Below are 23,420 nucleotides of genomic sequence, written 5' to 3'. Positions count from 1 at the left end.
CACTTGTATTGTGGGCATCAGGTTCACCTCAATTGGGTGCCCACAGCATTTGCCCCTCCCAAGCAAACTTTAGCAAAGTTGGCTGGTTCCTTTCAGGAGACTCACACCAGCATCCCTGCAGGAAATTAGGCGCCCCTACCTAGAACAATCCCCCCAGAGCCCCTCCTCCAATCTCCAGCACAGAGCCAGCTGGGCATAACAGCAAGCCCCATTGAAGACTATGGTGGGAAAAGTTAATTAATTTTTCCCACCATGGAACTTGCTGATGAGCCTGGCAGTTTCTGTGCTGCAGTGGCTCCATTGTAGCCAATAGGGAATTTCTGTGCAAGCTGCACATTTTTGAAGATAAAGCACCAGACTCTCAAGGTGGTTCCAGGAGGCCCTTCTGGTAATAGCATCCAGTCTTGGTGAACTTTGCTTGTGGGGGCAGAGGGGGGGATTGGGTTGAGAGAGTTCTGAGAGAACTCAGCCAGCAGGCTTCATGTGTAGGAGCGGGGAAACAAAATAAGCCTTTTGGGGGCCCATAAAATTTAACCCCCAGAAGCAAAGTTCCCCAAGCCTTGATGCTATTACCAGGAGGGCCTCCTGGAGCCACCTTGAAAGTCTGGTGCCTCTTTTCATCTTCAAAAATGTGCAGCCTGCTTACACACTCAGAAATTCCCCATTGGCTACAATTGAGCCAAGGCATTGAAAAGCACATAATCTGGCACCAAAAATTCAGGGTCTCATCCATAGACTGTCCTGATGATACCAACTGAGTTCGGTGAAATTTGGTTCAGGGTGCCCAAAGTTATGGACCCTCGAAGGGGTAGCTCCCATTTCTTGTTAGCTCCCATTGGAAACAATGGAGGATGGGGCACCCACATTGGTGGTCCATAATTCTGAACTCCCTGAACCAAACTTGGGTGACATCATCAGGACAGTCTCTGAAATTTTGGTGCTGCTTGCTTTACAAATGTGCCCCCTGCAGGCCGACATGTGAAAAAAATACCCAAAAAAGCCCAAATGCCTTGCATTCAAATTCTTTCGTATTTGGGAAGGACATATTCGACCCGAATATGCCTGAATGTGCCCAGATTCGAGCCAAATCTGGGATTCGGTGCATCTGAATCTTCAAGCCTAATCCCATATATGCCCCCAAGGATCTCCCCTCCCAAATTCCCAGAGAAAGCATCTGGGGCTGGGCTATGAGTCAGCAACAGGTAGCAGAGGAGCCACCTGGTCTCCTGCCCACAACAAGATAATAGTAATAAATCTTTTCTCACAGGAAAGGCGAGAGAGAGGAGGTGTACTTCACTACAAAGTATGCAAAGCCATAAAGCTCAGGTCAAGGAAAGAATGCATAGATGGCAGTGGTTACATATAACAGAGCTGGTTACATATATCAGAAGAAGCACTGAGTTGCATCTCCACAGCTAGGTACGTTGATTCAAGGGTGCATCCACCTTGCCCAGAGAAGCACCACCCTGACCCCCTGCTTAGCTCCTGAGGTCTGATGAGATCTGGCTGGTCTGGCTCCTCCTGTCCAGACCATACCAAGTTTGCCAAAAGGATACTGCAGCAGGGGAGGACAGATCGATGGGCCAGGGAGCTAATGGAAGGGTGAGGGGCGCCCTCTGCTTCATGTCTGCTCCTGAATACTAACTGAAGAAGTAAAGCAGGTTTAGCGGAACAGGTGACTAGAACCAAGGGGACCTACAACACCCTGGCTACCGGCAAACAGAATGCTAATCAGCATATACAAGTGCTCAGTTTAATAATGAAATGCAGAGCTGCCATCCTAAACCAATATACAAAATACATGTAACAATAAAACAATGCATGAAGATATGACATGTGCAAGCCCGTCAGTTTGAATAGGAGCTATGTTTTCTTCTACTGTTCTGATACGGATACTTCATTTTCTGTATTTTATCACATGGCTCTGACATTTCAGATCATTTTCCCTCCACTTACTGTTTCTAGAGGAGACTGGGTGGGGCAGGGGCGCTGAGGTACTTACAGGAGCACATTTTTATTGGGGAAGCATTAACCGGTATAGATCAGAGGACGTCCATCTGGGGTGCTTTTATGTGTTAGACTGAGTTTGTGGCGCAGTTGGGCCCAGTGAGGCAACATCACAGGAGAGGTCACTGGTGGTTCCCTGAAGTGACGGGGGGGGGGGGGGAGGGGGCTTGTGGCATCTATGACATAATACCTTGCCCTTTGTTTTGAGCAATATGGAAAATAAATGCCAATCATTGGGCTCTGGTTTAGTATGACCATGATACAAATACATTAAGCTGGATTCTCTAACATCTCTTCCCCTCATGAAGCCCCCTCTTCCTTCGGCCCACTCATTTGCCCCACTGTAGCCTGAAGCCCCGGTTCCCCCCCCCCCCGTGGGTTCCTCCCCCACATTATAGTGGGGCTCAAAAGCCCAGTCTGGTGACTGTGAGGCTTCCTCAAATGCACACAGAGATTCTTCTGCCCCGCTCTGTCTTTGCCTCGGAACCAGCAGGGGAGGGCCGCTCATTTTTATGCTTTTGACAGTTCACCATCTTGGGGCTCTTGAATTGGGACTGATAGTTGGCCACCAATATTTCTTCCTAGTTCTAAATCAAGTTTCAAAGTGGAATGAGAAGCTGCCGGTCAACATTAGTTAGAAAAACATACAAGAAATTCTGCATATGTGAGCAGTCGTCTAGATACATTTCTCTGGTAATAAATTTGTGTAACCTGGTGCTATTAAGACCACACAGTTCAGACAGCCTTTCTGCCAGGTGAATAATATACATAGGATTGTAATCTTAAGAGCTTTGCTTTCTTTGAACCAAGAAGATGGAAGCACACTTTCGCCAGCAAAGCGATGTCACCGGGCTATTCATTAGAAACTAGGCAGTGCCGCTTTAACCTCTGGGCATGAGTGGAACGCAAGCCAGGCAGGGACCCTGGACTTTGTTCCCTGATCCAGCTTCCTGCTCCATCCATGTCAATTCCATTTCATCTTAATTGTACAAAGCTTGCATTGAAAGGCAATGAATATATCATTTCATCTAGTTTCATGGAGGAATTTGTTCAGTATTTTATTTTGCTTTATCCAGTTCAATGGTGAATTTCAATTGATTTACTCTATTGAGCTTATTTTGTAGTGCCTGTCTTCATGAGGGTAAATAGATTTTCTTGAGTCTCAGCTTTTGTTTTGAATCAGGAGCTCTGTTTTGAAAACACAAACATCCAGCCCACCAATGGCACCGCCCCACAAAAAAGCCTCTACTATTTTCTGCACTGAGATTGTCAGAGTTTCCTTCACTGGAAAACTGCGATGAAATTTCCTTGCTGCCTGGCCTTGTAGAAGAAAGCATAACATTATCCCCATGATAGTTTCTGAGGGTGAAAGATAGGCCATGGACTTAAATGGTCTGTTTTTTGTTTTGTTTTGTTTTGGTACAATTGCAGGTCATACCCAGTTACAGATACAGAAAGTGCAAAATGAAGCCATAGCTCAAGAAGTCCAGGGGAAAGTGACTGTGAGTCATAGCAAGCGCAGACTGTTTCCTTGTATCAGCCATTCTTCTGGCTCTGGAGCATCTACTGTGACATGAAGCCTCATCTGAACAGCCAAATTTCAGATTGCAGTATTGTGATAAGTTCATGACCAGTTCTCCAGGAGACACAGCAGAAATAGCAAAATGGCTTCAAGGAGACAATTTTTTCTGCACGTTGGGCCTTTCAGCTCCATTCTCTTGCTGCACACCTTCCTGGGAGCCATTTCCTACATTTTTTCCTCCTATGTCACTGCAGACTTCAAAACAACCCTGCTATTTGCTGTATATCACTATAAGATTATAATGATCTATTATTTGTTTCCATTTCAAACATTAATTCCTCTGAATTTCCAGTTTTTATTTTTTTGAAATGAAGGACTTAGCCCTTTTCATTGCCAAGAAGTAAGGAGGAAAGTACAAGTATGGAACGGAATGGATAGGGGAAGCTTTAAGACAGGTGGGCCGCACAGGAATTCCTTGCCCAACCAATCCTTTCAAATTCCACTGCACCGCAATTTCCTCACAAACTAGGTAAACAAGGTAGTGCTTCAGGTGACTAGTATACTGAGATTGCAACACAACAACAAAATGAGTGGTGAGTCACCATAGGGAATACAATAGCCCCACATGTGGAAGGGAAAAGACAAAGGCCCCTTCCGCACACGCAAAATAATGCGTTTTCAAACCACTTTCACAACTGTTTGCAAGTGGATTTTGCCATTCCGCACAGCTTCAAAGAGCACTGAAAGCAGTTTGAAAGTGCATTATTCTGCATGTGCAGAATGAGCCTAAGACTAGTACTCAGAAAACTCCCCACATGGAAGCTCCATTGTCAGTGCGCCGGACTCTACGCCTGCGGTGATGAGGAAATCGAAGGAGGGAATATTTGCCATGCGGAAGCAGCCAGGCCCAGATCCCCACATTCTGCAGGATTGTCCTAAAATATTCCACCCAGAGGTCGAATGCATTATTCTCCACATAAGCAGTGCAAAAAAACAACTAAATGGATACTGATTAGGTTTCCACTCTCATATACGAAGGGATGCATCAGACACATTGCTTTACAAACGGCAGGGAAACTTGCAGGTTGGCTCTGGGTACTGTAGAAGCTGGTAGCAAAGTTTTTCTGGAGGTCAGAAGGGTGCAGGTGGGATTGTAGAAGCATGATGTTCAGGTGAGTAAATCAGTTCTCCCGCCTGTTTTGATGGCTGCATATGGGCTTGTCATCCAATTAATAACTGTCTTAATAATCTTGTCAAGCACTGATGATCCATTAATTACAAGAGCTTTTGTTTTGGGATATCTGACATCTGCTGCCTGGCTAGTTATCCTGAAACAAGTTTAATTCAATGCAATTATCTTAACAAAAGTTCACTTTGGAAACATGATGCCCCTCTTTTATGTGTCACTGCATTTCAGCAGATATTAAATGATTCGCCACCTAAGGTCAGGTGCCTTCTCTCAGGGGCAAATTGAAACCACATCAGGTAGAGGTGTTCACGTTCAACCCCACTGAGAGAATAAGCTGCCTTTTAAAGACATCTGCCTCAGACCACGTGGTTCTGAACTTGGCCAGGTGAGTTGGAGGGAAGAACAGACCACGACAGGGTCCCGTCCAAAAAGCCCGACTCTCGTGTGCCTTGCTGACAACTGGGGAAGATGTCGGCGTTACTGGTTTTCTCTGCCCCTGCCCTGGCCAGGCTCCCTCTCAGAGGATCCAGGCCTTGTCTTTAACGCCAGGATTTACCCTTAAAGGTAAAAGACCTTTCGGACTTATGCTTTGATACAGGGCTGACATCAGCACACCCAGCATTGGGGCAGCCGCCGGAGGGACCCTCTGCTGTTGCCACCCTGCCCTGACCCACTCACTTGCTAGCCCCCCTCCCCTGGGGAAAGGGGGGCAGACAGCTGTGCCCACAGGCAGTGGAAGGGCTTGTGACCAGACAAGCAGAAGGGAGGGAGGGAAAGTCTGAATGCCTGCTGGTGGACTGAGGAGGATGCCAACCTCCAGGTGGGATCCGGAGTTCTCCTGCTATTACAACTAGCCTCCAGATGACATACATCAGTTCCCCTGGAGAAGCTGGCTGCTTTGAAGGGGGGGGGGCTGTATGGCATTGTACTCTAGGTAGGCCCCTTCCCCAACCCCACAGGCTCCACCCCCACCCCACCAGATTTCTAGGTATTCACCAACCCAGAACTGGCAACCCAAACCCTTTGCTGGGAGGGCAGAGGCAGAGAGCAGCTCTGTAGGACAGGCCCTGTAGGACTCTGGGGGACGTGTGAGGCTGAAACCACTCAGACAAAGGTAACTTATATAGAAGGCGCTTTATTGATTCGACTCGCCCGAGCTGCAGGGTCCCGGAACTGAGGGTCCCATCCTCGTTTCCAGCATTTATGGCAGTTTCGAAGCGGAGGCGGTCCAATCCTCTTTCCCTTTTCCCGCCCTGGGTTCCCATTGGCTGTCACCTGTTTGCGCTCTGGGGCAGCGAGGCAGGAACTGATGTGTGCTGGGAGTTGTGGTCCTGACAGGAAGGCAGACAGCAACTTTCGTAGGGCAGCAATTCCCCCCAGAAGTGCTCTCCAACTGGAGAGGAGGGGCGATCAGCTTTCCCTGGCACGTGCCCAGCGGGTCCAGAGGCACCTCGCCCCGGGGCAGGATGAGGCTTGGTCAGGATTGCCAACTCTGGATGGGAGATTCCTGCAGATGCGGAGCCTGAGGAAGGCAGGGGTTGGGGAGGGGAGGAGAGGAGAGGGAAGGAGCCTCTTAATCAGCCATTTTCCATGGGGAACCGATGTCTGTTGCCTAGAGACCAGTTGTAATTCTGGGAGATCTCCAGGCCCTACCTGGAGGTTGGCAACTCTAGTTAGAAGGCAAAGGCTCTTTGATTTTTTGTCTCCTGCCTTGCCTGCTGGAGCTTTGCTCCATAATGTAAATCCCACCCCCCCGCTCCGGCCACCTTAGCTTTGAGCTTTTCTTTTGAGTGTTGTAGAGGAAAATCACAGCTAGGGTGTTGTGGGTTTTCCAGGTTGTATGGCCGTGTTTCAGTAGAATTTTCTCCTGCATCTGCCGGTGAAACATCAGGAGAAAATACTACTGGAACACGGCCATACAACCCGGAAAAACCACAACACCCTAGTGATTCCGGCTGTGAAAGCCTTCGACGATACAAAATCGCAGCTGGTGCAGCCCTCAAGCTGACTGGGGCCCCAGGAACTTTATTCCCCTGCCCCTCAGCCCAGATGACTGGGAAGCTGTACTAAACTGGTTGGACTTTGCCGTTGGCCCTGCTTGCTTTCTGAGAGGGAAAGACGGTTTGTTTCACTGAGTTGTCTTCAAAGCACAGACTCATCCACCTGAAGCAAACTGGATGAAAACCTCTGGGTGGCAGGCTGGCCGGGGATGCCCCTCGCCAGGAGTTTTGCACCAAAGAAAGGAGGGCAGCCGGCCACCAAAGGAGCCCCCTCCTACAAGAAACCCCTTCCTCTCCAAAAACAGTTGTGCGGCTGGGTTTCCCCACCACCACCACAATATCCACACACACACACACACCCCGAGTCAGTGCACCCTTTTTATTATTTCTGTTATTTTATGTACTGCTTGAAACTCTGCACACAAAAGCATTTTCAATAATGTGTCTTATCCTTTAATAAGAGGAACTGTGAACAATGTGAGCCAACGGGACTCAGCTGCTGAAAACCAGACAAGAGAAACAGAACATCAGTCAAATGGAAAAGTATGATTTATTATCTCCCTCCTAGCAAAATTACAGTGACGCTGCCTGTGCCTCTGTATCTGAAATTACTGACTGACTATATTTCTGTCAGGACTGATAAAAGCAATACATATTTAAGTAGAAGGGCATGTCAGACAATGAGCTACAGTAATGCCTATATTAAAAGTAAATCGTTTCTTTAGATAGTGCTGTTATCCCAGCCAGCTGCCTGCTTGCGTGTGGAAGCCACCATCCAGAGGGAGCCCGCGTGCGTCATCACGGTGACGACTTGGCTGCGGGGCCCATCTGGGGAAAGGAAATCTGTCCGGGCTTCCTGCTGGAGGGCCGAGGAACAAACCCACACTTTTCAAAGGCAGGCAAGAGCTGGCAGGCCGGCTCACAGGCCACAGACTTATTTCCATTTGAGTCACAGCCTGTCTTCCTCTCTGAGACTCGAGGTGGATTACAAAATTAGGAAAATAATGCAATAGAATATAAATTTAAGACCACAGTGTGACACAAACAAGCCAATACATTCAGTAGGCAGGGCAGCAACTGCAATAACTTTTTCCCTTTATGAAAGCAGCTATCTGATGAATTCTGTTAACGGCACCTCTGGTCCCTTAATAAAAATGCCCTCCTGAACAATTCTGTTTCAATCACTCTGCAGAAGGAGGGAGGAGGGGCAGCTCCGCAGGGCCTGCAAGACAAGAGTTATTTTGCCGGGCTTTTGGGGAGGCCAGCCGCTGGTGGGCTGCTCCCCTCTATGTGATATCATCTGATTTATTGATAACATCATTGCTGGATCCTCCTCTCAGGAGGGGTGGAGTTTATAAGAAGATGTCTTTTTCACGGTTGCCATCTGCACATTACTATATACTTTTTTGTAGTTTTATATAGATGATTATTTTACATTTATTGTATTTATTGAAGTTTTTAGAGCGTTTTAAATAATATTGTACACCGTCCAGAGCCCTTCGGGGGTGGGCAGTATAACAAGATGAATGAATGAATGAATGAATGAATGAATGAATGAATGAATGAATGAATGAATGAATGAATGAATGAATGAATGAATGTGGGGGCCTCCTTTGGCAGGACATTCCAAAAAGTGGGAGTCATAACAGAAAATGTTCACAGTGAGTGTTCTGCTGGACAAGACCGGTAAAACCTAGTCCCCCAAAACTTCATTGGGAGTTCTAGTAGCATGGGAGAAAATTTTTGAAAAGGGGCATGTACTTTCTCCACCCCCTGCATGATTTTGTAAACAGTCTTCTAAACTGCCCCCTTCTGCACTAGTCTCCCACCCTGCAATATCCTTTTCGAGATGGACCAACAGAAAGGCTCAAAGTATTCCGTGTGAGACAAGATCTGCACAGAGGCATGATGCTGCGGCTCATGTTAGTTTCCATTACTTTCCTAATCATCCCCAACATGGAGTTTGCCTTTTTCAGTGCTGCTGCTGCAGAAAGAGTCAACATTTTCATCAAACTATCTGCTGCTGCCTCAAGATCTCTTCCCTCTGAGTTTCAGCCAATTCAGCTCCCTCCACACACGTCTGAAGTCACATTTTCTTGTTCCAGTGTGCCTCAGCTCCCATTTGTGTTGACCTTTGTTTGCCATGGTTTTGCTCCCACACCCAATTTAGAGAGATTTCCTCTAAGCTCTCCAAGTATATATAATGTCTGTTGGTCTGGATCCTCTTTCTCGATATGTTTGTTAGCTTGCTCAGAGAACTCCAAACGGACGGCGAGGCAGGACTTCCCTTAGCTGAATTTCCCTCAATAGACTTTGTTTCTCAATGTGCTTAATAATTCTCTTTAATGACAGATATTGATTTTATTTATTTATTTAATTTCTACCCCGCCCATCCCCGAAAGGGGCTGAGGGCGGCAATACAACACAACACAATAAAATAACAGTAAATATCCTAAAACATTATAAAAACAACTATTACCATATAAACAACTTAAACACAACAACCAAGATGGTGACTTAAAAACCCCCAAAAAGTCCCCCGGGAGGCCAATGTTAAGCTAAATGGCCTGTAGCTCTCTGGATCCCCCCCTTCCCCCGAGAGTTATGTGTCATCAAGTGTTTCTGACTTCAGATAATCCTGTGAATTAATCCTTCAGCTAGGATGTCCAGGTCTTGCAAACTGAAGGCCGTGGCTCCTTTGCTGAGTCACTCCGTCTCAGGCAGGGCCTTCCTCGTTTCCTGCTGCTTTCAGCTTTTCCATGATTGTCTTTTTCCAGTGAGTTCTGTTTTCTCGTGATGTGACTGATGTTTGACAGCCACAGTTTAGTCATTTTAGCTTCTAGGAAGAATTCAGGCTCAATTCGATTTGACTTAGGCCCCTTCTACACATCACAGGGAGAGTGGGTTGCAGGTGGGATACAGTAACCCACTCCCCCATTTTCCCGTTCACATGCTATCAGCAGACAAAAAGTGGAGCTACTTAGAGTAGACAAGTAGACTTAGTAGTCCTTCTATGCCCACTGCAGCCTCCCACCTTCTCAGGAAAAGAAAACTCTCCACGAAGATGTTCTTTCCAATATGGAAAGCTTTACTAAAATAGTTGCAGTACTATACGAAGTTGTATAAGAACAGACGATACAGACTATACTAGAACAGACTACGCCAAGCTAAGACAATACAAGTCAAAACTAGAATACAATACTCAATACAATGCAGCATACACAATTCATAGCTCTTATAATGTTCAAGCTTGGGACTTTCCCCAGCAACAGTCTTCCCATTGGGACAGAGTCACAGTCAGAGCACCAATCATGTTAAAGGTCAACTGTTGCTTGTTGTCCCCAGACTGACTGGCTCCAGCTCTTCCTCTTATTGCTGACTCAGCTATCTTCTGCTTAGAAGATGAACCAATGTTTTACCCAGCCCGACATAGGCCTCAAGTGCAGGCAGCGAATGGAGCCCTCAGATGCAGTGCAAGCTGCCATGGCCATAAAAAAACCCACCCCCTTCTGCTGGAAGGTTGCGGGTGGGGTCTGTTGAAACCCGGGAAATGTGGCGAGTAAAGCACTTCCTGAGACTGTAAAACACATCAAAACAAGAGAATCGCAGATAGCACAATTCTCCAATAACCCGTTTCAGGGGGGAAAGGCCTCGCTTTAGGGGCAGGAGCAGTGTGAAGCCAACAGGTTCCCCCCCCCCCGCCCGTCCCCAGCCCCAGTTTATTGGCAGAAGGAGCCTGAGAGCCTACTTATTTGTCTTTTTGGTGGTCCGTGATAGCCATAAAACTCTCCTCAAACACCATGGCCCCTTCCGCACACGCAAAATAATGTGTTTTCAAACCACTTCCACAACTGTTTGCAAGTGGATTTTGCCATTCCACACAGCTTCAAAGAGCACTGAAAGCAGTTTGAAAGTGCATTATTCTGCATGTGCCCAAATTTCAATTGAATCAATTTTCTTTCTTCTCTGGTTCACCCTCCCTCAACGCTTTTCAAAATAGGTTGTGATATTTGCTGCTTTCTAGTCCTCCAGATCTGAGACTGATTTTAGCAGTAAGTTACATAAACTTGTTAGTAGATCAACCATTTCACCTTTGAATCTTTTGAGAATCCTCGGGTGCATCACGCCCTTTGCTCCTGGAGATTTGTTCATTGCCATTTTGCCTGGTCATCTCATGAGCTCAGTTTGAAGACAGAGCTGGTCATCATGTCTTTGATGTGGTCCTGCCTGGGAATGAGCAAACTTCTCTGCAGGTGTGGAGATTAATTAATTGAGAGTTAAAACAGTGGTGTTGGGAGTATTGGCATCAAATGAAACTGGAATGGATTTTTATAATACTTTTTTATAGAAAGTGACAGATCTCTCATATGAAACCTGGTGTGCCATTTGGGATTGGAATGGAATGGACAGAGCCTCAGGAAAAAATGTTAAAATTCAAAAGGTAAAAATACACAAGAGAAAGTGTTAGACAACTTCAACTGGTGCTTTTTGGTTAAGGACCTAGAAAATATGAACTTCAGAGAGAATTTTATAAAATGAGTGAAATCAATTTATTCACTACAGATTGCACAAATAATTGTTAATGGGGATTTAACAAAACCATGTGAGATCCGGAAGGGAATAAGACAAGGATGCTCATTCTCTTCTCTTGTGTTTACACATGTGCTGGAGGTTTTAAACAGATATATTATATTTGATGAGAGACTTGAAAGTATAAAACTGAAAAAGAGACTTTTAAATTGGGAGCATTTTCTGATGACTGGGTGTTAATTTTGGAAAACCCCGTAAAGGGGTCTGAGCTGTTAATGTCTAAACTGAGAGAGTTTGTTGATTTGGCAGGGTTTTAAAAAACAGAAGAATTAAAGTTATAACTAAAAATAAAACTTCACAAGAGCTGATGAGTAAAATAGCATTTAAAATTGAGAAAAAAGGTAAAGTACTTTGGGGTTACCCAATAAGAACAGCCTGCTACTTCAAAATAATGATCTTATGAAGGATTTGACAAAATGGAGGAAATTACAGTTATTCCTCCTGGGAAGAGCTTCAATGATTAAGCATAAGCATTTTTATTGTCATTGTGCACGCACAACGAAATTTACAGCAGCATTCCTCGATGCACACAATTCCAGACTCACATTAAGATGAACATTTTGCCAAATACCAATTTTGCTAAATGATACTTTATTCAAACTGTAGTCGACCCACGCGGTCAGCGTAAGAACGAGACGAGACACGGAGATAACATCTGGTGGAGATCGCCAGCAGCGGGAGACCGGAGGTCCGTGTTCCTAGCGAGTCTCCCGTCTGCCGGTTCCTGGCACCTTTTATTGTTACTCTATCGGGGGCGTGTAGGAGGGAGGACTGGGGGGAGTTCCGGGAGAGCGGGAGGTCGGGAGATCATCATGTGATGCATGATCTCATCTGGCTACGTGCGGAGAGGAGCGTACGCGTCTGAGCCTAATCCTCACCTGGGGGCAAGACCATTGTCCCTGCGCCCGGTGATTGAGCCAGACAGTTCACGACCCGTGACTCATGGGGGGATGAGGAGTGGGGGTGCGATGCTTTGTCTGGCGGATCTCATTCCTAACGTTTCGCCTGTATCTGTGGCTGGCATCTTCAGAGGTGTGTCACAGAGGGAAGTCTGCTACACTCTGTGTCCAGTGAGAAGGAAATGTTTTTTGCTTCTGAGGAGTGCTCTCCCAGCTTCCATCTGGAGCTGAAGCTTCCCCACCCAAATAGTCACAGGCCAGAGGCAAGGAGAACTCCTTTCCTTCAGTTTTCACTTTTGCTGCCATGGAGTGAAGAAATCTTCTAACATAGGGGTGTCCAACTCTGGCGCTCCAGATGTTCCTGGACTACATGAGCTGTTGGGAATTGTTGTCCATGAACATCTGAAGCACCAGAGTTGGACACCCCTGTTCCAACAGCTTCTATTCATCAGTGGAGAGAATTTCTGAAAAGATGGCTCTTTTCAAAAATGCAAGAAATGTAACACCAAAATGGCTCAGAATGAAGAGCATACTGAACAAGAAGGATTGATCCAGTGGAGGCTGCCAATTGTAAACAGCTCTTTAATGGAAAGCTTGATACCTCTGGCAATTGGGAAGGATGTAGTCAGACCTTTAAAGAACTGCATTCTAGTTGAAAACTTCTGGTACCATACTAGTAAAAAGGGCTGGCTAAAGTTCAGGTGTTTTGGAGGTTCTTTGGGCCCTTTCAGTCTGAATTCTGACCTGGTCATAGTGGTGTAGCATCAAGGCAGCCGGGGGAGGTGCACAGACGTGGGCTGGTGCAGGGGCGTGGCGTTCCGGGGTGGGCGGGGCCGTGGTGCTGCAGTTCCCCCTTGCTACGGCTCTGCCTGGTCATGGTACAGAAACTGCACTGGTCATGCTGACTGATGACTCTCACAGAGTTGGCTCTTCTGGGTCTCTCATTACGTGGCATCTTTCTGGATTGACTTGCAGGAGTGGACTTCACTGTGAGCAACAGGCCTCCGTAGCCTCTGCCAGAAGTCTGAAGCCAGCAAGTGTTTCTGAGAATTTTTGCCTCTTGGCTTATGGAGATCCTCACGCCTCCATCTTGCCCTGATGGTATTTAACGTCTCTCTGAAGCTGCTGGGAGAGGAAATCTGGAAATTTGCAGAGAAACTGAAATTATATAGTTGTATCCATCCAACTCCTGGGAGGTGAGGGAGATACAAAATGATGCATGTACTTCCTCAGTCAAAGAAACATTAACTGTAGAATTCTCTGCCAGATTATTTAGTGCCAGTCACTAGTGTGATTAGCTTTAAATAGAGATTAGCAGAATTTATGGGAACAGAGCTAGGATGATTAAACGGATCATCTTTTGCTGAGAGGGGGGACCTTTTGAATCCCATGGCTGGAGATGAGCAACCACAGGAGTGAATTTGGTCTCTGCGCCTCCCAAGTGATAGAACCGCCTTCCCAGGAGGAGAGACTCACATCCCCATTTCAGGGCTTCTAGGGCAGGCTCTCTCCCTATATTTTATTCTGGAAGACCTTTGGGGATATTTTATTATTGTCTCCCCGATTAAACATGTTTATTTTGATCTTTTGCTTTCAATTCATGTTGGGCATGGCCATCTGTCAGGAGTGCTTTGGTTGTGTATTTCTGCATGGCAGGGGGTTGGACTTGATGGCCCTGGGGGTCTCTTCCAACTCTATGATTCCGTAATTCTATTCCTGACTCTTCAGTTTGTTTTTTGTTTGCTTTATTTAAGTATTTACGTATGAAAGTATAATTTGGTTGGTACAGGAGGGTTAATTCTATAATGTACCTCATATTGTTTGATATTTATTATGTGTTTTGATATTTATTATGAGTGCCCTTACTGGGCAGTTAATTAATGTATTTAGTAATAGATGTAGACAAGCAAGTGTAATTCAGAGGTCTCTGAATGGCATCTATCAATCACAGAAGGACAAGAGGTGAAATGAGGTATCTGTTTCTTCCAAAGCACAGCAGCACTAGTGGCCAGAATGTGGTGTTTTGGTGGCTGCCCCCTGAGCTCTGCAGCTGGCAGAACATTCAGGGCCAAGTGTTGCAAGTGTCACGGCCCCGTAGTACGTTAGCCAGGGCCCTGCCATATTTCTTTCGGGGTCACTGTTAGAGGGCGGCCTTGGGAATTGTCTGCTGGGTTTCCAGCTTGTACCAGCCTGTCTCTTAGCTGGCTTGTTAATGGCTTCCACAGCTGGGAGCAGGGGTAGGTTTGGGATACCTGTTTCTCACTGTCTGAGGAATGTGTGATCAGTGTGCCTTCCTGCCCAAAAGTGGAGTGGGGGTTGTGGTTATGGGAATGATGTTGCCACTGTGGCGGATATAATGCTTTGCCTGTTTTAATGTATTCAGTTCTGACAATAAGAAATCATCACCTTGTCTATGCTTGTAATCAATATATAAGAATTCTGCTTTCAAAGTACCAATTTGTGTTTTGGAGAAGTCTGGGGTTGTGACACCAAGGAGGTTTAGGTGTATGGGGCGGGAGGGGGGGCTTTTTGCCTCCCTCTGGTAGTGCCTGCAGCCTCTCCCCTTTCTGCCTCTCCTGCCATCTTCCCTTCCCTGGAAGCCTTTCTCATTTCCTTCTCTCCAACCCATGAGCCCACCTACGTTACCCTCCCCCATATTCAACTTTCCCTTTGAACCCTTTTTGACTCTCATCCCTCCCGATTTACATCCCCCTCTTACATTTTTAAAGTCGGCCTCTCTTTCCCCTCCTCTATAATGACGCTAACGGAGGCTTGGAAATCTGTATTGGTATTTGGGGGGTATTTTGCCCAGTAACCCCCAAAATAACTACTGAGATATGATATCTTTTCAGATCTTGTTGGCATTCTTTTCTTTTTTTTAAAAAAAGGCATTGCTTTTATGAAATAGGGGTTTTTAACCCTACAATGTATTTTTAATATAGCTTCCATATTTTTTCTGCAAACATGACCCCATTTTGACCCACAGTTTGAGACTGTTCAGAACGGGGGGCCTACAAGGGTTTGTGGAGGCATCTCCTCTGTTTCTCCTCTGCACTATGTCCTCTTTCCCATTTTTGGCAGCCTTAAAGCCTCTTCCCTCTTCCCAGCTCCCTCCTTCCCGCCCACCAGACAACCTGCCTTTATCTACACCACTCCTGTCTTCCACTCCCCCCCCCCTTCCCCATCTCTGGCAGCCTCTCCCTGAGAAAAGTCTGGCTCAGTTGCCCAGTGGCTGCTTCCCACCTTTATATGCACACAAGTCTTCAGCTTTCCTCCACATCCCTGACATCCTCCCTCAGTGGCGTACTGGGCCTAAACGGCACCCGGGGGCATGACTGGCTCCCCGAGCCCCCCCCCCAATGCCCCACTTATGGAATCCAGCAGGGAGGCCTGGGGAGGGTGGGGCTCAGGAGGCTTGGACAGGCACTGTGGCGGCAGGTCGGCTCCTGGGCTGGCCTGCCACCACGGTGCCTGCCCATCACTGAGCTCTGCCCACCCCCGGCCTCCCTGCAGGCCGGCTCCTGCCCTCCCCAGCCTCTGGGACCTGGTCTGTGGCCATGGCGAACAGCTGGCCTGTGACCATGGCAAACAGTTCAGCTGGCGAGTGGCATCCCAGGACGAGGGGAACCGCCGAGCACCTGCCGGGGTGCATGCTGCAGGAGAGGCCGGACATGAAGACCTGGCCGGTGCCGCCCCCCCCCCCCACTTGATGGGACAGCATGCAGCCAGGGGATGGGATACCCCATGTCCCCATTAGCGGTACGCCACTGCCCTCCCTCTGTGAAAAGTCTGGCTGGCTTGCATAATGGCCAGACCAAGTTGCTGTGCTGTGTTTAGTTGTATGGTGTCCTCCACTATTAGGCTTGGCTGAGTGGTGTGGGAGAGAGTTTCCAGTAGTCACTGCTGGGCCTGTCGCCTCCATCAAGGGACATGATAGTAGAGGGGACAGAATATTCCTAGGGCGGATTTGGAACATTTTTATCTAGTAACCTCCAACAGACGTTAAGAGTGCAATGGCATTCTTGCTGCTGTTATCTGGGGGAGTTGTAATCCACCTTTTCTATTTTTTAAGAAAAATATTTCACATTTGTTTGCAGCACTGGGACTTCCTTCAGGTCTGTGGAGAAAATCCCCCTAGTCAGTTCCTAGCTCTATTTTGCCGCTCTGTTGATCCTATTCTCTATGGCATGGTTTGGAAATTGGCAGCCCATTTAAAACCATCTCTGTATCATATTCGCGAGGGGGATCTCCCTCAAGATTCAGCTGCCATTTCTCCATTTCTAAACAAACTAAGCTTTCATCCCTCCTGATTGGTTCTACTTGTTTGCCTGCTGTGAAGGTGAAAGTTCCCGGTCTATTTTGGGATTCTTTTTAACATCCTCTAGATCTCTACCTCTTGCGCATGAGGTTCTTCTTTTCAATCCCCAGCTATTTCCATCAAGATCAGAGGCATCTAAGCAAAGATGAAAGTCATCTCCTTTTCTACTTAAAAAAAAATCCATCCTTGAACTGTCTGGGACTTTTTCTTCTCCACCTCTTCCCATTTCTAGCCCTCAGCCGGGGCTCTAATTATAAAAGCACTTCTGCCCTTGATTTCTCTGATTCATCTTTTTTTTCCAGCTCTTCCATTTGCTCCCTTCTCATCACCCAGTTGAAATTACCATTACAATAAACATCTCCTTCAGAGACACCATTGTCTCGAGCATCATTAATATTTACAGCTGTTCTGCAGATATAAATGTGCAGTTTGATAGCTGCACTTTCCTTCTCTCCGAATATCCTACTGTGGGATCTTCGTGAAACACAAAAGCATCAAAGCAAGGAGGGTTCTTCCTCCAGCATAGGCAGTGCGCCAGATGCTAACTTATAGATTAGTTCACTCCAAGAACCAACCTCTCGCATGCCTATTTTAATTCATTAGCAGGATTCTGTATATTCCACACCAACCACAAAAACCAACCCCGCATGTCCCACAAATAACCCCCCCCCCCCTCCCTCCCATCTATGTCTTTGAAGTCTGGAAATGTGCAGGTATGTCTGAATGTGCACCATCTATTAGTTTGGGGTTTGTCTGTGATCAGGAATGTCTCCATTATTACGCTGAGGAGACTTTTGTCCTGCACATATTTCAATGTGTTGTCATCTCTCTCTTTATGGTCCTTTTCTGTCCTACACCCACCTAAACGAGTGGTCTCAGGCAGGACCAGGGCTCCCAGGGGCTTGGCCTGTGTTGAATCCCAATGCAAAACTCATTTTTAAAAAAGGTCCCTGCATCCAGTGCCAGAATCAGCCCCCCCCCCCCCCCCCCGATTTCTGTTACAACTCTAGTACAATTTGAGGGCCAGCAAAATAATATGAATCCCTGGCAAATATATCACACACATTCATTACTGAAAATATTATCATCATTCCCCTAATGTGGAGAAACAGTGTCAACTACTTGAAATGCTGCTTCAGTTATCCACAAATTTGGAGGGGAAGGAGGCTTACAGAAATGATATTACAAGGAAACACCTTTCCATTTTTTTTAAATAGAAGTGTGTAGAACTCAGTAGGAAGAGTGACTGATGCAGAAGCATTCCTAGCCAACCTGCACCAGAACTCAAGGTGCCAAGAGCCCTGGAGAGAAACACCCTGGTCCTTTGACAGAAATTTAATATGTGGAAATGTGCAGTTGAAATTGTTCATTGCGTGGGAGAGAAATAGTTCACCGGGTAAATAAAGTTCCATTAAGTCTACTGGCTTAATGGACAGGGCATTTGGGGAGGGGGGTGTTACCCTAGCCAGGTCACTGCTAAAGAGTCAGGGGTGAGAACCCTTGCACATGTGCTGACTGGCAGTAGTCTAATGGCTCTTAGCGCATGCCTCTTAGCCTTCAATCATGGTTGTTAGTCCAGTGACTCTTAGTCCATGGATTGAAGCCTGTGTGCTTGTTCAGATGGATTCCTAAGAGGACATCAAACCAGGATGTCATGTTTACTTTTGATTTTTGTTTGGTTTTATATCACATTGGAGAGAAAAGCAGGATACAGATATAGCCCTTTCAGCAAATGCAATAGAAAAACAGCATCTCTGTGAGCAAAAGTGAGGGGTACTTTGGGTCTGCTCAGTTTCTCCCCCTTCCCATTTGCCGGTGGGGATGAGGCAGCTGGGCCATTGAGTGGCTCTGCGCATCCATTGGAAACTGACTCCCAGTTGAGGAGAGATCAGCTGGGAGGCAGCTTCTGATCCCTGACTGGGGAAGACTTGCTCTGTACCCAGCAAAGGTTTCTTTTTGTGTGTGTGTGGGGGGGGGATCAGGAGCTCATTCCCACCTAATGAACTGGAAGATGGGTTCTCAGGATCCCATCCTGAAAAATTTGCTGCTTCCCAGACTTGCTCAGGTCCAGCACATTTGGAGGAAGAAGATAAGAAACCCAGCTGATCTCCCTTCTCTACCCGCCACCTCAAGCTGTTGGCTGGGGCTGCTGAGAAAAGGAGATAAAGCAGCTCTTTCCCCTCTTCCTTTTGTGGTACAGAGAGTAAAAGCTCCTGTTCCTGCCCAGCTTACACAGGAGGAAAGAGAAACAAATCCTTTCTCCTCTCTCACTGAGCAGCGATTGTGTTGAGAGGGCAAAGGATTACAGTCTGGCTCCCAATGGATCCCTGGATCAGCTGTGAGTCCTCCTTCTGACCAGCAGGCAGCTGCCTCCCTTCACATGCCACAAGCAGTGTGTTGGATATCCTGGCAAAATGGTATGAAAAAACCCAAACAAACATGGCCTGCAATCTGGAAATGGAAAGCTTTTGTCAAGCAAGTAGCTTCTATGGGCTGCCCTGCTCTGGAAATGAGCTGGATGAATTCTCTTGTTCTTTAAGTGGGCCTGTTGGCTGTAATTGGAGAGGGCTACCCCAGAATGTGGTCCTCAAAGGCAAGCTGCTTTAATCACAGTGTAAGTAGGAAAGGAGGCATTAGCAGCCTTTCTCCGCTGTGAAGTTAGTTAATACTAACACACACACACCTCCTGTGTTCTTGCGCGCGCGCACACACACACACCTGAATAAGTATGAAGTGACCTGGAAAGCGAGGCATAGTTCAGCCCTAATTCAGACCTCCATCATTTTTATAGGAGAGAGAGTTCAATATGAGTTTATCCATCTTGCTTCTAGGAACTGACTATGAGCGTGTTGAACTCTGACCGGGCTCACACAAGCTGGCTACGAAGAATTTCATGCTGGGCCGAAGCTCCTAGCTTGGAAAACAAAGGTAGCCGGTTGTCAGCTCCTGGTTAGAAAATTCCTGTAGATTTGGGGTTGAGTCAGGGGAGGGAGAGGGGGAGGGAGGGAGGGGTCTCAGCAAAGCCTAATGCCACAGGCTACGAGGCCCACCTGTTGCTCCACCTCTTACCAGAACAGACACGAACACTGGAGACCTCAGAAGCCAAGCAAGTGGTTCCAAGGTGTGCTCTGGAGAGGTGTTTGTTACTGGGTAGTGACAGTCATGCCCACCACTCTACCGCCTCAGCTGCCCCCTCCGGGAGGCGGGAAAGAGCGTCTGCCAAACGGTTGGATTTACCTGGGGAAAAGTGAATGGTGACGTTAAAACGGGAAAAGAAATCAGCCCAATGAAGCTGCTTAGTCGACAGGCGTACTCAGTGCAGCTAGGTTCTTATGGTCAGTCCACACTTCGAATGGACTTTCCTAATCTCTTTAGGAAGAGGTGAGGCAAGTTATTTTGCCAAGGTGATGCTGGCAAGGGCTAGTCCAGGCAGGTTTTTCTGTCCTCGTGGGTGACTCGGAGCCAGTGCAGAGGATGGCATTCCGTCTGGGCACTGCATTCCTCGGCCACCCTGCAAGGTTGGTGGGGTGGATGGGACCATGGCTTCGAAAGCAGCCTCCGCCCCCACATACACACCATGGGTTTGTCTGTTAACAAGTAACCACATTTATCGAGTTCAGCACATTTCTAAAAACTGCTGTAAAAAAGAGGCCAGGTTCACCACGAAGTTTTGGGCATCCCTGTCCCAGAGTGGGTTGACGGCTGAAATGGGAGAAGCTGCATTCAGGATAAAGACAACCCGTTGCTCCACCTCTTGCCAGAACAGACACGAATACTGGAGAATGATGCAGCGAAGGAATCAGGGTCAGCTTTTGCATGAAGGCTCTGCAGATGCTGCCAAAATGCTGATCATGGCCATGGAAATTGTGCCCAAAGGCTCTCAAAGGGGTTAATCTTCTGTTCCTCAAATCCACATCTTTTTTCCCATTTTACACAAAACCCCTCTCGGGGTTTCCAATCATCCAAAATTTAGAATGAGCTCTTTTCCCTAATCAAGGAAGTCAGGTGAGCCATCCTCACCCCGTCCACCAGCCATTTTTCTGCTGTAGGTTTTCCATTTTCACTCATATAACATTATTTTTGCTGCTGTCACATATAGAAACAAAACTCCATATTTTTTCCAAGTCCATGAGTCCCAAAAGAAAATTTACGAATACAATACAAATAAAATACAAATTTGTAAATTTGTAAAAATCTTTAAGATTTTTTGAATTGTTGAGTGTATTTGTATCTAAAATATTTTAGCTTTGTTACAAGTCCACCATAAATGACGAAAAAAATCCCTTCATGACAATCACATTTCCAATACATATTTGAAATGGTTTATACATCTTTGCCGTTGTCTCTGGTGACAGATACCAATGATACATCATTTTATAAAAAATCTCCTTAAGACTGGAACTAAATATAAATTTAAGCCCCCTTAACTACAGGTTCTGCCCTTGTTCCATTTGTGTTTCATGCCCAGAGCTTAAGGACCATTGAATCATGCATTCTTTCAAGCATTCTTCTCCAGTTTCAAATCTCAACAAAAGTTTATACATTTTAGCAATAACATGATCATCATTTGTACATGGTTCCACTTCAAATCCAGTCTTAGGATCTTCAAAACAATAAGATATTTTATCTATTTTAAATAACCCTGATAATTGTGCATAAGAAAACCAATTACAATTAATGTCTTCTACTAATAAATGATATTTGATTTCATTTTACATTCCCTTGTGAGAAGTCGAAAATGTCACAGTATATTATACACATCTAAATAGTGCTCTCTTTTTTTGGTGAAAGCCACCTCAGTGGTTTTTTGACAGTCAAAGTTTAAACTTATTCCATATCTCAGAATGTCATGCCTAATATAATGATTATTAAAATCTTTAAACTTTAACTTTATCATAGCATGCTATCCAAATCTCAAAAAATGTCCTTCTAGATCAAGCAATATTATCTCCTTCTTGGAATTCCAAGGTCATTTTCTTTAAGCGAGCCATTTTGCTGGCTTATTTGCATCTTTTGCTTTACATATTTCAGTTTTGTTTCAGTCTCATTTACTGTTGACGTGGATACCTGTTGTAAAAACTTTATTGTAAAATAATTTAATCTTTTGGATTTTTTCCCCAGTTCCTCCTCTTTTATTTTAATCTCCTCTAAAATGTTCTGCATTTTCTCTTATCTCTTTTTCTTAAGCTCAAAGATATATCGTATCAGGTATCCTCTCATATAAGTGTTGCTTGCATCCCATGACATTCCCAAGTCTGTACCCTTCTACAAACTGAGTTTTAAAAAATTCTTTTGGTTCCAGTCCTGAACTACTGAGTCTTTCTGAAGTAAGAATTCATTTAGTCTCTATCTTACTGTGCAATCGAAAAAGGGGGAGGGGGAACCACACGGGAAGCCAAGTGACCCGTGTGCTGGCATCATTGCCACTTGTGCTGCCCAAATGGATGCGTTTATAGCAGTGGGGCATTGGTCAGCTCCAGTGTGGCTGATTCCAGAGGTTTGCCCCCGTGCTGCTGGTTCTCTGCTGAAATGGGCGACTCTGGAAGTGTTCCCAGGGGCAGGGCTGATTTTAGTTGTCCCCCAGAGCCCTTTAAGAGCAGCAGTGGCGTAGGAGATTAAGAGCTCGTGTATCTAATCTGGAGGAACCGGGTTTGATTCCCAGCTCTGCCGCCTGAGCTGTGGAGGCTTCTCTGGGGAATTCAGATTAGCCTGTACACTCCCACACACGCCAGCTGGGTGACCTTGGGCTAGTCACAGCTTCTCGGAGCTCTCTCAGCCCCACCCACCTCACAGGGTGTTTGTTGTGAGGGGGGAAGGGCAAGGAGATTGTAAGCTCCTTTGAGTCTCCTGCAGGAGAGAAAGGGGGGATATAAATCCAAACTCCTCCTCCTCCACCTCCTTCTTCTTCTTCTGGGCACAGACTTATGCTGCCAAAAAGGATGTCATCAGCCATTGCCCTGAATGGGGCTTTTCACAGCCTGCAAGGGTTTCCCACTGTTTTCTTGTTGGCTGCACTGCCACTGGGTGAAGCTGCATCGTCCCTGGCCACCACGCACACACCCCTCCCCATCAGTGCAGCTTCACTAGGCCTGGCTGCTTGCTACAGTCCAACAGCAGCTACCCCACAACAGCCATTGCAATGTCACAGTGAGAGTTTCAGTCTGGAACCGCAACTTCTATTGTGCTGCAGCAACTAACTGGGTGGCGGCCTCGGGCCAGCTGCGCACTCTCAGCCTTGCCTGCCTTTCTGGGTTGTGGTGAGGATAAACTGGAGGGGAGGAGAATGATGCAAGCTGCACTGAGGCCCCCTGGTGGAGAAAGGGAGGATATAAATAAGAGGGGGGAGTTAAAAGGGGGGTTGGAGGGGGGTGAAGAAGAGAATGAAGTGTGGAAAGGCGAGGATATGGGAGTTACTAGGATAAAGGAAATAAGGAATAGTGTGGGGAGGGGATTCAGAACAAAGTGAGACACACCCCCTTCCCCACAAGACTATTCTGGTTCCTCCCAGTATAAATGGGCACTGCTCAACTGGCACCTCACACTAAGCCATAGCTTTCCTAGGCTCCCTGGGCTGCCGACAGGTGCTAGCCAGGCAGACCAGAGTCAAGGCGGGCAACAAGCGAGGTGTAGTCAAACAGTCCAGAGTCAGGTCAGGCGTGGTCTAGATGGCCCAGGCTCAGGGTGCAGGCAGGAGATCTAGCAGGCAGGCTGAGAGCTGGAGATCAGAAGGAGACCAGGCATGTGGAGCTGACCAGTGCACCCAGGCAGAGCCCACTCATTGCACCCAGGCAGAGCCAAGCCCAAGGCAGGGTTTCTGGTTACTGGGATCCTGCAAGGGCTCAGACCTCCTCAGATGCCTCCATTTTGCAGAGCCTGGTGCCAGGCTTAGTAGCAG

General features: G+C 46.7%; 1 protein-coding gene across 4 annotated transcripts in view; it reads left to right on the top strand.

Moving 5' to 3' along the window:
• The window catches only part of VWC2L (von Willebrand factor C domain containing 2 like), a 115,231-nt gene that overhangs the window by 16,686 nt on the left and 75,125 nt on the right, over positions 1 to 23,420 (top strand). Inside the window, exon 3 of one of the 4 annotated variants that reach the window (XM_048484848.1) lies at positions 19,357 to 19,453. The exons of 2 other annotated variants lie outside the window; for them this stretch is intronic. In XM_048484848.1, coding sequence (XP_048340805.1) covers positions 19,357 to 19,453 — 97 coding nt within the window. Of the gene's footprint in view, positions 1 to 3,438; positions 3,553 to 19,356; positions 19,454 to 23,420 lie in introns of those variants that run through there. One more of the 4 variants, XM_048484849.1, reaches the window with a different exon arrangement.

Source organism: Sphaerodactylus townsendi, linkage group LG02, assembly GCF_021028975.2.
Source record: "Sphaerodactylus townsendi isolate TG3544 linkage group LG02, MPM_Stown_v2.3, whole genome shotgun sequence".
Taxonomy (NCBI): Eukaryota; Metazoa; Chordata; class Lepidosauria; order Squamata; family Sphaerodactylidae; genus Sphaerodactylus; species Sphaerodactylus townsendi.
Note: the sequence above shows the minus strand (reverse complement) of the source record. Positions and strands in the feature narration are given on the sequence as shown.